The 14,671-nt window shown below is 54.4% G+C and overlaps 1 protein-coding gene across 6 annotated transcripts in view; it reads right to left on the bottom strand.

Moving 5' to 3' along the window:
• SMARCD3 (SWI/SNF related BAF chromatin remodeling complex subunit D3) overlaps positions 1-14,671 on the bottom strand; it is a 96,485-nt gene that overhangs the window by 59,381 nt on the left and 22,433 nt on the right. For 2 of the 6 annotated variants that reach the window (XM_065829770.2, XM_065829777.2), the window contains exon 1: positions 12-182. The exons of 3 other annotated variants lie outside the window; for them this stretch is intronic. In XM_065829770.2, coding sequence (XP_065685842.1) covers positions 12-89 — 78 coding nt within the window. In that variant the 5' untranslated portion in view covers positions 90-182. Of the gene's footprint in view, positions 1-11; positions 183-1,137; positions 1,601-14,671 lie in introns of those variants that run through there. One more of the 6 variants, XM_065829774.2, reaches the window with a different exon arrangement.

Here is a 14,671-nt window from a genome sequence, read left to right as displayed (position 1 = left end):
TCCCGACTCACCACCCCATGGACCAGAAACTCAAAAAGTTTGCTTTTCGTAGCTTTGCGAGCCCCTCCTGTAACTTCGTCTGTAGCCATCGGGGTCTGCTCAGCCTCTCTCACTCTCTCTCTTCCTCTTTCTTTCCCTTTTCTGCCTTTTTCTCCAACTCTCCCCTCTGAGTCCTGCTGGGCTCTCACACTTCTAATAGCGCGGAGTGGGGAGGGGGCCCCTTCAGGGCCTTGCTGACGGCCCACTCGCGCGAAGCCTCAGCTGCTGCATTCCTCCACTGATAAGCCAGAAATAGTTTGTGCTGCCGGGTTCTGTGTGTTTACTCTGCAGGGACAGAAAATCCAGCTTTTTAAACCTCTGTCCAAACAGCAGAGATAAGCAGGAGGCAAATTGAAAACACGTCTCAGCTTTTCCGAGGCAGCGCTGCAGCCTCTCCTCCTCTGCACCGGGATGGTAAATTCTGGGGCAGGGGGAGGGGGGCAACTCCAGCAGCAACACGCAACTCGGTGCCTCACAGAGCGTGTTTTCCCACTAGAAAATGCAGCAGGCGAGCAGTGAGAAACAATGGTTTTCCCTTGCTCCCACTGCTCCTCCCGCGCTGCATTTCCAGGCCCTTTCCCCGGGGACCTGGCAGGCAGCACACAGAAACATTCGCTGGCAGCGTTTCCAGCCTGCGAGACTGAGAACGAACCCCTCTGGACAAGAGAGAAACAGCGGGAGGCAGAGAGCTGGGAACAGGGAGGGACAGCGTGAGAGCGCGGGAGGAAGGAGCAGGGCCAGCATGGCGACCGCGCAGCGCCCGGCTCGCCGCCCCGCTCCGCCGCCCGCGGGACGCCTCGGTACCACCGTGACGGATCCATTAGAGACCCGGGTGACTGACAGATGCAGACAAATTATAGCACCGCAGCTGCCGTGAGACATCAGCCGCTCGCTGCTTATCACACAAAGCCCTGCGTGACAACACGCGTCACCCCAGCACGCTGCTGGGAACGCGGCGCCCACCTGCCAGCCGGGGGAAGGGGCACACGGCAGCACCGTCCCCTCCGGCGCGGCACGGCGGCCATTCCGCGAGCAGCGGCGCTGGCTGCTCCATCATGGCAGCGCAGGCAGCGTGGCCTGGGGCACCGATCTGCTCACCCGCGGCTCCTTGTGCTCTGCTGCTTGCAAGGGCTGACGTTTCCCAGTCTGCCTAACACCGCAATAGACGAGAGGTTGCCAGGTTACGAGAGGGGTTTATTCTATTCCTCTGCTTGAAATTCTTGTCTAGGGGCTGTGAATTTTCTGGCAAACAGAAGAGAATCAGATCTGAAACAAATAAATAAATGTGTGCCCTCAACCAGTAACAACAACAAGCACAGAAGAGACACTGCATTAGGCAGCAGTAAAGAGCAAGCCGCAAAGATCACGCAGTCATTTGCACACGGGGATGAAGGCAACAACCTCCACTGACATTCAGGATGACCCCAACCCAGGTGCCACAGGCAACACCCATGGGAACCACGGAAATTCAGGAGGGTGGGCACTGTTACCAGTTCCCCGCTGGTCCCTCGGAAGGAACACGCCAGGCAAAGCAGCACGGCCATATTCAGTGCCTGAACTGCTCCAGCTTTTAGCTGGCCTGGCCTATATGTAATCTGGAACCAAACTGCTACGTGCCTGGCGGGCTTGGTAGCATTTGATTAACAGTTGGACTAGATCTTAAGGGTCTTTTCCCACCTACGTGACTCTATGATTTCACGTGTCAGCGTGCCTCGCAAGGTGGCACCGGGCCTGCGCCTCCCGTGGTTTTTCAGACCCGAGAAGCAGGGAGAACGTCAGCTCCCATCTTGTGAGCCCTTCCCGGGTCCCAGCAACACAACACGTTTTCTCTGGAACTGCACTACGGCTCCTGCACTTGCCACAGAAGCACCAGCCTTCCCCGCAGCGGCGACACCGACACAGGCGCTGCCGTTGCCATTCCTCAAGGCGAACCGCGCAACCACCTCCACTCCACGACACGCGCGAAGGAGCCGCCCGCGAGCAGCGGCTCCAGGCGAGCAGCCGTGCGGCCCCGGCCCCGGCGGGCGGCGGCGGGCGCGGCTCCAGGCTGCGCGCGGCGCGCGGGCCCCCCTCGCGTCCCCCCGCGCTCCTCCGCCAGCACCATCGGCACCGAATGGCAACGGCGCGCCCGGCACGGGCAGGGCGTGCGCCAGCCGCGGGCCCGGCTGCGCGGCCGGCGGGCGGGGGCGGAGGGCCGGGCCGCTCGCCCGGGGCCGGGCCGGGGCGAACCGAAGCGCGGCGGCCGCGCTGGTCCGGCCGCACGTCCCCGCGGGCCCGGGCGCGGCGGCGCGCATGCCCGGCGCGGCTCCGTGAAGGTCAGCCGTGGCCCAGCGGGGACGCGCGGGCGGGGACGGCCGGACGCGGGAGGGAGCGGCCTTAACCCTTCCCGCGCCGGGACCGGCCCCGCCCGCTGTGCGGGCCGAGCTGCGGGGCTCGGGGGGGCCGGGGCCGCGGCGGGGCTGCTCCGGGGCTGCTCCGGCCGGGACGGCTCCGCCCGCCTGCGCCCCGCGGGGACAGCGCTCGGTGCCGCGGGGCTGCCCGGGCTGGAGGTGCAAGACAAAGCAGGATCGGGCGCTTCGCAGACGTTTTGCGATTCCTGTGACAAATTCGCTTGTCGGGGGCACCGAGGAGGCGGCGAGCGGCCGCAGACCGGGCCTGGCCCGGGGCGGGCTGGACGCGCCTTGCCCGCGGCTCTTCGGCCGCAGCCGGGGCCGCGCAGCTGCGGGCTTCTCGGTGTTGAGCGGGTGAGGCAACGAGCTGCAGCTGCTCCCGTCTCCGTCACTAGCGGGCTTATCACGTTCTGGAGCAGGAGGATATATTGAGTGTTACTGAGTTCCAATTTAATACCATACGACATGTATTGTATTCTATCTGGCTGTTCTTAGCAGGCATTACATGAAGAGATTTCCTGAAAAGAACATCAAATTACAAGGTCAGCCACTTGAAAATTAAGGAATGGCAGACTCACTGTAGCCATACACGGAGTCAAAGTCAAAAAAACCCAAAATCATGTAATAATAAAAGTAATCTCTTGTTTAGTATGATTGTAGTTCTCTAAGTACTTTATAATCATTAGAAATAGCTCTTCTGTTTTGAAAATGGAAAAGAAGGTGGAAATGGATGGAGGTGACTTGCCTGCATCACCTGGCTGAGAATGAAACCCTTTTCCTGTGATTCTTCTGCTCCCCACAACACGGTCAAGGAAAACCAGTGCACAAAGCGTCTGCACAGGAGGGGAGGACGGTGCAGGAGTGCCTTCTGCCAAGCCACGAGAAAAAGAATAACATTTTCTTTTGTTTCTTCCTCTATTTTCCATACAAGTTTTCCCATAAAGTTCAGGAGAAAAGTGTGTCTTAAGCTGCCTGGTTCGGCCCAGGTCCTGCCCAGCTCCCACAGGCACCGCGGCAGCTCCCGGCCGTTCCAGGTCTGGGAGGTGTCGGTGTCAGGGGACTCCAGCGGGTTCCTTTACCAGCTCGGGGGGCGCCCGCGCTGGGGCTCCTGGCACCCGCACCGCACACCCCAGGTCAGCCCATGCCGTTCCTGCCCGGCTGAACAAGGAAAGGCTGACACGTCCTCCTCACCCAGGGACTGGGGCATCTTTTCTGTCCCCAGCCTGTGTGTTTTCCAAGCTTTCAAGATTTTTAAGCTAGGATGGTCAGGTTAGAAAATCCATGAACCAAGTTGTTGCTTCGGGAGAATATTTTTGCAGCTGCTTTCGTTCTTTGATCCGCAGGTAAGTAAAGACGTACACGGAGGCGCTGGCTGCCTTCAAGAGCCGTGGCTTCTCTTACCCAGTTTTCACTGAAGTCAGCAGCGCTCTGCTCACAGAAACTTAAAATATCCGCCATGGTTTTGCACTTGATGGAATATGGGATTGAAAACATACTGAAAAACAGACAGAAAATATCCCAAGATTGAGGGTCTGCTTGTTCTAAAGAAATGACCACTTGTTCCTGAATTCAGAATTATTCAATGTTCTCATTAACAATATGGACAAGGAACCTGAGAACGTGCCTATCAAACTTCCTAGCGAACAGGGTTTGGAGGGTCACAGGTCTGCTAGGAGAGAATTAAAGTTAAAATCCGGACAGGCTGGAGATGTGATTTGGAAAAACAAGACATAATTTGATGAGAAATAGGGTGAGATTCCGCACCAAGGCAGAAATCAACAACTACACAAATACAAGATGGAGAACAACTGGCTGAAGAGTACTTTTGTTCAGAAAAGACATTTGGGGATATAACAGACAGGAGTTATCAGTGCTGCGCTGACACAGAACACGCAGAGCGAGCGAACCCAGGTGCAGGAGCCCAGCGCCGGCCCCTGGGCGGCAGCACCAGCGGTGACAAGACACCCCAGGTCTCTCTCCTCCACCCTTTGTCCCTGCTCTGCCCCTCTCCTTGTCACCTCCGGGGCGGTCTCGGCTCAGCGCTCCCTGAGGCTGCAGAATTGCACTTTGCCAGCGTTGCTGAGGAGCCCCTCCGCAGCAACCCTTCCATCGAACAAGTCACGAACGGCTCAACCGGGCCGTCCCTTGCCGTGTGGGGCTCTGCGCATCCGCCGAAGCGCGTGGGACACACAGCGTGGGTCAGGGACAACAGCGAGCATGATGGGGGCTGCAAAGCCCCAAAAGAGAAAATAACAGTCCAGCTGTCCAAGGGTGGCTGCAAATACAGGGAAGAGCTGCTCCCCACATGCGGAGGACAAGAAATCACGGACTGAAATGTCTCCCAGGAAGATTTCCGTTGGGTATTAAGGAAGAAAGTCGAGGTGTTCTGTGCAGCAGGGATGGGAACGTCCATCCCGAAGGTCTTCCAGGAACGGGCCAGGCAAGCAGAGCGATGGATGCTGACCGGGGCGGGCCAAGGGGCGAGCTGGTCCCCAGAGGCTCCTTTCCCTTCCTTCCCTATGGAAGCTGTATGGCATTTCAGAAGGCAAAGATAAGGCTTTCTTCAATCCAGAGAGTTTTCACTGGCAGGTTTCACGATCTTATGCAAACAAATTTAAAAGGTCCCTTATTTTTTTTGTTATGGGATTGAAAAAATTGAAAAAATACCTATCTGATTGCTACAACAAAGCAAGAGTAAGGAATCGCACACCGCTTTTATACCGTGGCTTCTCTTAGGTATCCTCAGCTACCCTCTCTCATCACTGTTTTGTGGACATCCCTTTTGAGGTCAGGCCTTTCCACTAACTGCTTTTAAAATCCATCTGCAATGAAGAAATACCATGGGCAACTTGTAGCATGTGTAAAGAAACTTGAAATAAAGGCAAAAAAAGAATAAATGAAGGCAAGCAAAAGCATTGTGTCTGTCTCCAGAGCTTCCAAACATTAATCTGCAGAAGCAGAAAAATCTACTGCCCCCAGTCCGAAGATGCTGCTCGGTGATTGGAACGATGGCTCTGGGGTGCATTTGGAACGATGGCTCTGGGGTGCATTTGGAATGATGGCTCTGGGGTGCATTTAGAACGATGGCTCTGGGGTGCATTTGGAACGATGGCTCTGGGGTGCATTTGGAACGATGGCTCTGGGGTGCATTTAGAATGACGGCTCTGGGGTGCATTTGGAACGATGGCTCTGGGGTGCATTTGGAACGATGGTTTCGGGGTACATTTGGAACGATGGTTTCGGGGTACATTTGGAACGATGGCTCTGGGGTGCATTTGGAACGATGGCTCTGGGGTGCATTTGGAACGATGGCTCTGGGGTGCATTTGGAACGATGGTTTCGGGGTACATTTGGAACGATGGCTCTGGGGTGTTGGGTAAGAGCGCCACAGAGGATGCACCTGCTGTTCCTGATTGACAGAACGCAGATGGGGGACAGCTGGGTTAACAAGTCCAGTCCTGTATGATCAGTAGCAAACATGTCATGTGTAACCCTTCCAGACACAAATCCATTGCACAGCACTTCAAACTTTGATGTTCCTGTGGGACAGCTGCTAAAACCAGAGTTTTTTGAATGACCATCTTCTTTTAGCACATGGGTCTCTTCCAACCAAAATGATTCTGTGATTCTATATCTTGCTATTCCCATTTATTCTTTTGCCAGCATTGCCCTTAACGGTTTCTCTTTGTGTCTAATGTTTATGCTTTGCAGCATTTATACATCGCAGTCATACCCACGCTCACTCCTTTGTCGGATCACACAATCAAAAGCTGCTGTTTGGTCTCTTTAAGACTGATTGCCCAGTTCTCATCGTTTCCCCGGCCCTTCCCGAGTCCACCCCAGTTAACCGGCCCAGAACAGGGCAGACAGAACCGAGCCCCGGTCCCCAGGAGGCCACGCTGATCTTCCCCCGCCGGCAGAGACCCCCAACAGCCTTCACCTCCGCCTTCCACAGCTGACAGCGACAGCCCCGCGCTCTGCACGTGGGCGACGATTGTCACTCAGCCACCGTCACCGCAGCAGCCTCAGCGTACAGGGTGGGTCCTGTGACGAGTCCCTGCGTGCGCGACCGGGCGCTGTCATCAGAGGTCACCCCGCTCCTGCTCGTGGGGTCTTCAGATTCTCCCAGTTCTTGCCTCATCACTTCATCTCTTCTGCTTCAATGAATTTACTCACTACACTTCCTGTTTTTGTGCCACGGGCGTTACTGAAAACATTAAATGACACAAATCCCACAGCAAATTGTGAGGAAACTGCAAAGTTCTTGTGTCGCCTTTGCTGAGCCCCTCACCTACCCTGCAGTTCTTCCGTTACCTGAATTTTCAGACAGCATTGAATCAAAGGCGTCACTGACGTCCACGTGAAGACGACACGCGCTGTTCCCTTTACGCAGAAAACCAGCTGAGAAAGACAGCGGGGTAGCAAACTTATGCTGCTTTTTTATACCATCTGCGCCCTCCTCATGCTCAGTTATCTTCTCGTTTAAAAATCATTCCTGAGCCTTGCCTGTACTCAGAATCAGACTAATGCAACTGCCTGCAGTATTCCTGCCCTTTCGTATTGTAGGAAAAGCAGCAAGATTTCCTGTTTCTTTATCAGGAAAAAAAAAATAAGCCCTTTTTGATGAATAAAGCTAGGGATTATATCCCACTCTCACTGAAAATCACTTCAAAAGTATCTATAGTTAAGCAGATCAATAATAAGTAAATACTAACTGAAAGATGTATTCACAGGCAAAGCTGCATAAGAACTGAGACACAGCCTTAGAAAGCACCGGCGGCCGGGACAAAGCCCGTGACCAAGGGAGGAAACAGCGGTCCTGGCACGGCTGTCCAGTGAATCCCCCTCCCATCCAGCTGAACCAGGGAGCAACCAGCAGCTGAATAAAAGCCCATGAGACTTGGAGCACACGGGAACCGAGCAGCCGGTAACGCTGGCGGTCACGAACCGGCACTGCCAGGCAACCGGTAACGCTGGTGTCACGAACCTGCACTGCCAGGCAACCGGTAACGCTGGTGTCACGAACCTGCACTGCCAGGCAACCGGTAACACTGGTGTCACGAACCTGCACTGCCAGGCAACCGGTAACGCTGCTGTCACGAACCTGCACTGCCAGGCAACCGGTAATGGTGGTGGTGACGAACCTGCACTGCCAGGCAACCGGTAACGCTGGTGTCACGAACCTGCACTGCCAGGCAACCGGTAACGCTGCTGTCACGAACCTGCACTGCCAGGCAACCGGTAATGGTGGTGGTGATGAACCTGCACTGCCAGGCAGCTGGTAACGCTGGCGGTCACAGCCGGTAACGCTGCGGTCACAGCCGGTAACGCTGGCGGTCACAGCCGGTAACGCTGCGGTCACAGCCGGTAACGCTGGTGTCACAGCCGGTAACGGTGGCGGTCACAGCCGGTAACGCTGCGGTTACAGCCGGTAACGGTGGCGGTCACAGCCGGTAACGCTGGTGTCACAGCCGGTAACGCTGGCGGTCACAGCCGGTAACGGTGGCGGTCACAGCCGGTAACGCTGGCGGTCGCAGCCGGTAACGCTGGCGGTCGCAGCCGGTAACGCTGGCAGTCACAGCCGGTAACGCTGCGGTCACAGCCGGTAACGCTGCGGTCACAGCCGGTAACGCTGGTGTCACAGCCGGTAACGCTGCGGTCACAGCCGGTAACGCTGGTGTCACGAACCTGCACTGCCAGGCAGGCCCAAGTGCCCTCGAATTTCCTTCTTTTTTATTTGGCAGTATAATTCCAACAATCACACACTAATTACCCTCCCAAAAGTGAAAGTTAATCGCAAGCAGTATATAATCACAGCAAACATCAGTGATCTTGGAAAATGGCAGCCAACTGGGAAATGGCAAATGTAATTAAATGCAATGTAGTAAAACATAATTATATGCCTGAAATTCTTACCATGAACATGATTTGTACGTAACTGCCAGGAAAATAAAAATTACCAAAAGGTTATAAACAAAGGTTGTAAACAAATGATAAAAACGAGTGGAAGGGAAGTGGCTACTAAGGACACCCGGCACCGCGGGCCCGCTGGTCCTGAGCCGCCACACCCGGCACCACGGGCCCGCTGGTCCTGAGCCGCCACAGCCGGCACCACGGGCCTGCTGGTCCTGAGCCGCTGAGCCCACGCTGCGCACACCCGGCACCACGGGCCTGCTGGTCCTGAGCCGCCGAGCCCGCGCTGCGCGCACCCGGCACCGCGCCAGCCCACGCCTGCACCGCGGCACAGGAACAGCCGCCAGGGCTCACTGCCCTGGTCTCTCCTGGGAACGAGGACGCTTCATTCTGCAAGGAGGTTCCCTGGTGCTCAGCCACGCTGGCACGGGTACCTCTGATACGGACACACTGGATGTTATCAATATGATGCCAAATAATGAGACATAAATCTCCGCTAAGGTTATAGAGAGAAAGGCTTCCTAAATTGTTAGTTATAAACCTAAATAAAGATATCAAGAAAATTATAAAGTTACTTCTTTAAATTCCTTTAGTTAAGATCTTGGCTATTAACCTGGAGCAGGATTTTCACCCAGTCTAAACAAGCATAAAACAAACTTTAAAAAGTAGTGAAAAGTTTATGTAATGGAAGGTCAGTCGCTAATATTCCAACCATAAGAAATACAGGAAAAAAATTCCAACACACACAAAAAGCCCCTTGTCCTATTTCTGCTCTTGACAAAAGCTTCTTTTGTCTATAACATAACTGACTGTTTCCTACTGCAGCCGATCTATAACAACTCTTCCACTGGGCTGGCTTTGTCTCAACAGCCACGCTCACCCTTCTTCACCTCCTGCTGTTTGCGTCAATTCTTCCTTTCCCCAGTGACACTGCAGCCACTGCAGAGCTCACACTGCACTGCAGTCCCGGTCACACTGCAGCCACTGCAGAGCTCACACTGCACTGCAGTCCCAGTCACACTGCAGCCACTGCAGAGCTCACACTGCACTGCAGTCCCAGTCACACTGCAGCCACTGCAGAGCTCACACTGCACTGCAGTCCCAGTCACACTGCAGCCACTGCAGAGCTCACACTGCACTGCAGTCCCGGTCACACTGCAGCCACTGCAGAGCTCACACTGCACTGCAGTCCCGGTCACACTGCAGCCACTGCAGAGCTCACACTGCACTGCAGTCCCGGTCACACTGCAGCCACTGCAGAGCTCACACTGCACTGCAGTCCCAGTCACACTGCAGCTGCTGCAGAGCTCACACTGCACTGCAGTCCCGGTCACACTGCAGCCACTGCAGAGCTCACACTGCACTGCAGTCCCAGTCACACTGCAGCCACTGCAGAGTTCACACTGCACTGCAGTCCCGGTCACACTGCAGCCACTGCAGAGCTCACACTGCACTGCAGTCCCGGTCACACTGCAGCCACTGCAGAGCTCACACTGCACTGCAGTCCCAGTCACACTGCAGCTGCTGCAGAGCTCACACTGCACTGCAGTCCCGGTCACACTGCAGCCACTGCAGAGCTCACACTGCACTGCAGTCCCAGTCACACTGCAGCCACTGCAGAGTTCACACTGCACTGCAGTCCCGGTCACACTGCAGCCGCTGCAGAGCTCACACTGCACTGCAGTCCCAGTCACACTGCAGCCACTGCAGAGCTCACACTGCACTGCAGTCCCAGTCACACTGCAGCCGCTGCAGAGCTCACACTGCACTGCAGTCCCAGTCACACTGCAGCCACTGCAGAGCTGCGGGGCTCGGGGGGGCCGGGGCCGCGGCGGGGCTGCTCCGGGGCTGCTCCGGCCGGGACGGCTCCGCCCGCCTGCGCCCCGCGGGGACAGCGCTCGGTGCCGCGGGGCTGCCCGGGCTGGAGGTGCAAGACAAAGCAGGATCGGGCGCTTCGCAGACGTTTTGCGATTCCTGTGACAAATTCGCTTGTCGGGGGCACCGAGGAGGCGGCGAGCGGCCGCAGACCGGGCCTGGCCCGGGGCGGGCTGGACGCGCCTTGCCCGCGGCTCTTCGGCCGCAGCCGGGGCCGCGCAGCTGCGGGCTTCTCGGTGTTGAGCGGGTGAGGCAACGAGCTGCAGCTGCTCCCGTCTCCGTCACTAGCGGGCTTATCACGTTCTGGAGCAGGAGGATATATTGAGTGTTACTGAGTTCCAATTTAATACCATACGACATGTATTGTATTCTATCTGGCTGTTCTTAGCAGGCATTACATGAAGAGATTTCCTGAAAAGAACATCAAATTACAAGGTCAGCCACTTGAAAATTAAGGAATGGCAAACTCACTGTAGCCATACACGGAGTCAAAGTCAAAAAAACCCAAAATCATGTAATAATAAAAGTAATCTCTTGTTTAGTATGATTGTAGTTCTCTAAGTACTTTATAATCATTAGAAATAGCTCTTCTGTTTTGAAAATGGAAAAGAAGGTGCAAATGGATGGAGGTGACTTGCCTGCATCACCTGGCTGAGAATGAAACCCTTTTCCTGTGATTCTTCTGCTCCCCACAACACGGTCAAGGAAAACCAGTGCACAAAGCGTCTGCACAGGAGGGGAGGACGGTGCAGGAGTGCCTTCTGCCAAGCCACGAGAAAAAGAATAACATTTTCTTTTGTTTCTTCCTCTATTTTCCATACAAGTTTTCCCATAAAGTTCAGGAGAAAAGTGTGTCTTAAGCTGCCTGGTTCGGCCCAGGTCCTGCCCAGCTCCCACAGGCACCGCGGCAGCTCCCGGCCGTTCCAGGTCTGGGAGGTGTCGGTGTCAGGGGACTCCAGCGGGTTCCTTTACCAGCTCGGGGGGCGCCCGCGCTGGGGCTCCTGGCACCCGCACCGCACACCCCAGGTCAGCCCATGCCGTTCCTGCCCGGCTGAACAAGGAAAGGCTGACACGTCCTCCTCACCCAGGGACTGGGGCATCTTTTCTGTCCCCAGCCTGTGTGTTTTCCAAGCTTTCAAGATTTTTAAGCTAGGATGGTCAGGTTAGAAAATCCATGAACCAAGTTGTTGCTTCGGGAGAATATTTTTGCAGCTGCTTTCGTTCTTTGATCCGCAGGTAAGTAAAGACGTACACGGAGGCGCTGGCTGCCTTCAAGAGCCGTGGCTTCTCTTACCCAGTTTTCACTGAAGTCAGCAGCGCTCTGCTCACAGAAACTTAAAATATCCGCCATGGTTTTGCACTTGATGGAATATGGGATTGAAAACATACTGAAAAACAGACAGAAAATATCCCAAGATTGAGGGTCTGCTTGTTCTAAAGAAATGACCACTTGTTCCTGAATTCAGAATTATTCAATGTTCTCATTAACAATATGGACAAGGAACCTGAGAACGTGCCTATCAAACTTCCTAGCGAACAGGGTTTGGAGGGTCACAGGTCTGCTAGGAGAGAATTAAAGTTAAAATCCGGACAGGCTGGAGATGTGATTTGGAAAAACAAGACATAATTTGATGAGAAATAGGGTGAGATTCCGCACCAAGGCAGAAATCAACAACTACACAAATACAAGATGGAGAACAACTGGCTGAAGAGTACTTTTGTTCAGAAAAGACATTTGGGGATATAACAGACAGGAGTTATCAGTGCTGCGCTGACACAGAACACGCAGAGCGAGCGAACCCAGGTGCAGGAGCCCAGCGCCGGCCCCTGGGCGGCAGCACCAGCGGTGACAAGACACCCCAGGTCTCTCTCCTCCACCCTTTGTCCCTGCTCTGCCCCTCTCCTTGTCACCTCCGGGGCGGTCTCGGCTCAGCGCTCCCTGAGGCTGCAGAATTGCACTTTGCCAGCGTTGCTGAGGAGCCCCTCCGCAGCAACCCTTCCATCGAACAAGTCACGAACGGCTCAACCGGGCCGTCCCTTGCCGTGTGGGGCTCTGCGCATCCGCCGAAGCGCGTGGGACACACAGCGTGGGTCAGGGACAACAGCGAGCGTGATGGGGGCTGCAAAGCCCCAAAAGAGAAAATAACAGTCCAGCTGTCCAAGGGTGGCTGCAAATACAGGGAAGAGCTGCTCCCCACATGCGGAGGACAAGAAATCACGGACTGAAATGTCTCCCAGGAAGATTTCCGTTGGGTATTAAGGAAGAAAGTCGAGGTGTTCTGTGCAGCAGGGATGGGAACGTCCATCCCGAAGGTCTTCCAGGAACGGGCCAGGCAAGCAGAGCGATGGATGCTGACCGGGGCGGGCCAAGGGGCGAGCTGGTCCCCAGAGGCTCCTTTCCCTTCCTTCCCTATGGAAGCTGTATGGCATTTCAGAAGGCAAAGATAAGGCTTTCTTCAATCCAGAGAGTTTTCACTGGCAGGTTTCACGATCTTATGCAAACAAATTTAAAAGGTCCCTTATTTTTTTTGTTATGGGATTGAAAAAATTGAAAAAATACCTATCTGATTGCTACAACAAAGCAAGAGTAAGGAATCGCACACCGCTTTTATACCGTGGCTTCTCTTAGGTATCCTCAGCTACCCTCTCTCATCACTGTTTTGTGGACATCCCTTTTGAGGTCAGGCCTTTCCACTAACTGCTTTTAAAATCCATCTGCAATGAAGAAATACCATGGGCAACTTGTAGCATGTGTAAAGAAACTTGAAATAAAGGCAAAAAAAGAATAAATGAAGGCAAGCAAAAGCATTGTGTCTGTCTCCAGAGCTTCCAAACATTAATCTGCAGAAGCAGAAAAATCTACTGCCCCCAGTCCGAAGATGCTGCTCGGTGATTGGAACGATGGCTCTGGGGTGCATTTGGAACGATGGCTCTGGGGTGCATTTGGAATGATGGCTCTGGGGTGCATTTAGAACGATGGCTCTGGGGTGCATTTGGAACGATGGCTCTGGGGTGCATTTGGAACGATGGCTCTGGGGTGCATTTAGAATGACGGCTCTGGGGTGCATTTGGAACGATGGCTCTGGGGTGCATTTGGAACGATGGTTTCGGGGTACATTTGGAACGATGGTTTCGGGGTACATTTGGAACGATGGCTCTGGGGTGCATTTGGAACGATGGCTCTGGGGTGCATTTGGAACGATGGCTCTGGGGTGCATTTGGAACGATGGTTTCGGGGTACATTTGGAACGATGGCTCTGGGGTGTTGGGTAAGAGCGCCACAGAGGATGCACCTGCTGTTCCTGATTGACAGAACGCAGATGGGGGACAGCTGGGTTAACAAGTCCAGTCCTGTATGATCAGTAGCAAACATGTCATGTGTAACCCTTCCAGACACAAATCCATTGCACAGCACTTCAAACTTTGATGTTCCTGTGGGACAGCTGCTAAAACCAGAGTTTTTTGAATGACCATCTTCTTTTAGCACATGGGTCTCTTCCAACCAAAATGATTCTGTGATTCTATATCTTGCTATTCCCATTTATTCTTTTGCCAGCATTGCCCTTAACGGTTTCTCTTTGTGTCTAATGTTTATGCTTTGCAGCATTTATACATCGCAGTCATACCCACGCTCACTCCTTTGTCGGATCACACAATCAAAAGCTGCTGTTTGGTCTCTTTAAGACTGATTGCCCAGTTCTCATCGTTTCCCCGGCCCTTCCCGAGTCCACCCCAGTTAACCGGCCCAGAACAGGGCAGACAGAACCGAGCCCCGGTCCCCAGGAGGCCACGCTGATCTTCCCCCGCCGGCAGAGACCCCCAACAGCCTTCACCTCCGCCTTCCACAGCTGACAGCGACAGCCCCGCGCTCTGCACGTGGGCGACGATTGTCACTCAGCCACCGTCACCGCAGCAGCCTCAGCGTACAGGGTGGGTCCTGTGACGAGTCCCTGCGTGCGCGACCGGGCGCTGTCATCAGAGGTCACCCCGCTCCTGCTCGTGGGGTCTTCAGATTCTCCCAGTTCTTGCCTCATCACTTCATCTCTTCTGCTTCAATGAATTTACTCACTACACTTCCTGTTTTTGTGCCACGGGCGTTACTGAAAACATTAAATGACACAAATCCCACAGCAAATTGTGAGGAAACTGCAAAGTTCTTGTGTCGCCTTTGCTGAGCCCCTCACCTACCCTGCAGTTCTTCCGTTACCTGAATTTTCAGACAGCATTGAATCAAAGGCGTCACTGACGTCCACGTGAAGACGACACGCGCTGTTCCCTTTACGCAGAAAACCAGCTGAGAAAGACAGCGGGGTAGCAAACTTATGCTGCTTTTTTATACCATCTGCGCCCTCCTCATGCTCAGTTATCTTCTCGTTTAAAAATCATTCCTGAGCCTTGCCTGTACTCAGAATCAGACTAATGCAACTGCCTGCAGTATTCCTGCCCTTTCGTAT

The sequence above is a fragment of the Patagioenas fasciata genome, chromosome 2 (genome assembly GCF_037038585.1).
Source record: "Patagioenas fasciata isolate bPatFas1 chromosome 2, bPatFas1.hap1, whole genome shotgun sequence".
NCBI classification, from domain to species: Eukaryota; Metazoa; Chordata; class Aves; order Columbiformes; family Columbidae; genus Patagioenas; species Patagioenas fasciata.
The sequence above is the reverse complement of the archived record's forward strand: the minus strand, read 5'-3'. Positions and strand labels throughout refer to the sequence as shown.